At 38.7% G+C, this 3,066-nt stretch overlaps 1 protein-coding gene across 1 annotated transcript; it reads left to right on the top strand.

Moving 5' to 3' along the window:
- Nucleotides 1-671: 671 nt before the first annotated feature.
- MRPL44 (mitochondrial ribosomal protein L44) lies at nt 672-2,489 on the top strand. The gene is made up of 3 exons (XM_026855000.1): nt 672-677; nt 851-1,029; nt 2,169-2,489. Exons 1-3 carry the CDS (start codon nt 672-674, stop codon nt 2,338-2,340), a joined length of 357 nt encoding a protein of 118 aa, XP_026710801.1. The 3' UTR covers nt 2,341-2,489.
- The last annotated feature ends 577 nt before the right edge of the window (nt 2,490-3,066 follow it).

Here is a 3,066-nt window from a genome sequence, read left to right as displayed (position 1 = left end):
TTTCTTTAAGAATGACAGTCAGGGCAAGTACCTAGAATCATATACTTCTGGTTTATAATGGTGATATTTTAGTATTTGCTGACACTTGCTAAGGGAAAGTGTTATATTCCATGCACTATACCATCAAATAATGAAAATACTCCTTGTAAGGAGTATCTTCCATTTTAAAAAAAGTTTTATATAAATCAGGGGCTGAGTTTGTAGGTTTTGCATGTAGGCATGCAAGCACCTAAAGATATTTCATACAAAAATGTTCAATTAAAATGCAGTGTAACAAAGTAGTTTTAGCAGCTACTGTCCTTTCAGTCATCATTTCCACTTATTTCTAGTTTTGCAATGGAGAAATGTGTGTTAAAATCTTGTTTCTGATATGAGACTGTTGATAGGTCTCTGTAAGAGCAAGCAGCAGTTAACAGGCGAGAGAGTGATCTGAACAAGTGAAAGCCCTGTGGGTTTGTACATTCCCTTCAACCTGTTTGCAGAACTCTTCTGTTGTACATCTCGCTTGGAAGCAGCACTGTGCTGCTCGCCTCGTGCTCAGAGCTGTGCACAAGCGTTGTTGTAACTCCTCTCTCAGCCTGGGGCTGTTCCTTCTTTAGGTCTGGGCGGTTCACTTTGCCCAAGGCGCACATCCTCTGTCAGTCGCTAAATTGGAACCAGAGCTGCCGAACATGCTGGTCAGCTGTGCTTAGCTGTGATGGAGCACTGAGGCAGCTTCATCATTTGGTTCAGCACTTTATTGTCAACTGTATTAATTCCTCTTAACATTGTATTTTCATTAGGAGACGCCAGAAGATAGAGCCTTCATTACCTTTCTCATGAATTGTAACTTCTAAATATTCTTGTTTAGGACTTTTTTATTCCCCAGCTGATTGGAAAAGACCTGTTTGAGATCTGGGAAGTTGTAAATCCTATGGGCTTACTAGTGGAAGAACTGACCAAGAGGAATATCCCTTCTCCAGAACCAAGAATTACCAGGCAGTTGGGCATCAGCACGGTTCTGCCACTGTACTTTGTTGGGTTGTACTGGTTAGTGCAATATTAATTTAAAGTGAAATGGGTTTAAGCTGGGGGAGAGGGGAGGAGGGAAGATGGTCTTTTACTTTTCTACTCATGCTCTTTGTTCAAATTAGTACAGAAAATAAACCTTACAGTGACTTCCGTATAAAATCAGCCATTGAAGGGTGTGCCATAGCTTGCTGTAATGATGCATAAAAAGACAGTCTCTGACTAAAGGGCTTCAAAGTCTAAATCAGGTGCACAGAAGAGACTGGGTGTATGTTCTGGGGTCACCCAATGTAAGGACTTTGCAAATAGCATGGCCAAATGGCTTTGGAGGGACCACAACTATATCATCCAGGGTTCAGGGAAAGGTAAGGAGACATAGACATCAAGGGAGGTGGGATTGAAGAGAGATTTATATTCCAGAGAAGCTTTCTAGTTTTCAAGTTGTGGGCACTGTAAACTAGGCAAGAGAAGTGTCTGTATCCAGACAAGACTTGGGAGGTGCCACTCATCCCTGGTGTGCTTGTCTCAGGTGTAGTCCGTGCTTGTCCTGGTCTCTTGCCCAGGGGTAACATTGCTCCCCTTTGTTACTTTGCTAAATGAAGTGCAGATAAATACATGGGAAGATTGCCTTAACTTGTTCTGATTTATTGTGCTTTGGTTTATATGCCTTTTCTTCTGGAATCACTGGTGTCCCTTCATTAACTGTTTCTATTGAGTGCCCACAGATGTTGATTAAATAGAGCTGAGTACATATATCATAACACAGAGAACTTCTCTGTGAAGCCTTTTTAAGAAGTTTTTCTTACCAGGGGAGAAGACAGAAGCATTTCACTTCTTTAAGATAACCAGAGTAATGAATTTGCCTATTTTTAACAGGGCTAACAAATTGACTGCTGTAAAGAATCAGCAATATGTTAGGAATATAAAGGAACAGAGTAGTGCTCTTCCAGGAAATGGATGCATTTCTGATTTTAGTTTCCATTGATGAATATACAATCTTTGCAGGAAAGACCCAACGGAAATGTTTACATTTGTGTGTATATACAAATTATCTTCAGTATTCAGACACTGGAGGAAAAAAATTCTAGCAGCCTTTATTCATGATACACAGTAGTGCTCAGGATTTCATGATGAAATTTTTTTTTCTTTTTTTCCCAAAGCGATAAGAAGATTATAGCTGAAGGTCCTGGTGAAACACTGTTTGCTGCAGAGGAAGAAGCTGCCCGCGTGGCACTGCGGAAGCTATATGGCTATACAGAGAACAGGAGACCTTGGGATTACTCAAAACCCAAACAAGGACTGGCAGCTGAAGAGGCTATCAGCAGTAACTAGATGATAAAAGACATTTCTCATTTCTCTTAAGAATTAATCGTGTCCATGCTGAATATAAATGTATTTAGGAAAGCAAAATTCACTGTCTTCAGTGCTTGAAACTGTCGAATCAACTATGTTATTAAAATAAAGTCTTTTCCTTTTGCACAATGTTTAGTATTTGTTCATTTTCCTAAACAAAAAAGTACCCTTATTCTGAATTTTTGGTTTTGGCTAAATTTTTCTATACATCACAGGAGACTGTTTTTAATGATGTTTAACAATATGTGACAAATTCTCACTGTATCGGAAAAGGTTTTATAAATGCTTCCTTGGAGACTGTTTTGAGGGTATTGTTGATGAGTTGAATTACATATGCAACATTGGTCTGTGGATTGTATCTGCATTCATTTGTCCTTGACTTTGTGAAAACACCAAATGTGATGTTGATGATACTGATGCTGTTGGTGATCCAATTTAAAAAAAAAAAAAAAAAGTCCAAGTGGCACTTTTGAGGTCCTACTGCTTGCATACAAATTGTATTTACCATACACATTGTTTTCTTTTGTTAGAGTGTGCTCCAAAAAGGGTGTATTTTTAATTTTAAAATTTGAAAAAAATATTATGAAACTAGAAATAAATAAAAATAAGGATGAGGAAGGCCTGAACCCAAAGAAATTGGAGAACATCCTTTAATGATAAGCTGTTAGGCAAGCTACAAAAAAAGCCTTTCTCCCCCCCCCCCCC

This window comes from Athene cunicularia (assembly GCF_003259725.1).
Source record: "Athene cunicularia isolate RWA chromosome 9 unlocalized genomic scaffold, athCun1 chr9_part1, whole genome shotgun sequence".
Lineage (NCBI taxonomy): Eukaryota > Metazoa > Chordata > Aves > Strigiformes > Strigidae > Athene > Athene cunicularia.
Note: the sequence above shows the minus strand (reverse complement) of the source record. Positions and strands in the feature narration are given on the sequence as shown.

What these genes read in the sequence shown, in the direction of transcription:
- MRPL44 (XM_026855000.1), top strand. An exon ending in TACTTTGTTGGGTTGTACTG is followed by an intron (nt 1,030 to 2,168) that starts GTTAGTGCAATA and finishes TTTTTCCCAAAG; the next exon opens with CGATAAGAAGATTATAGCTG.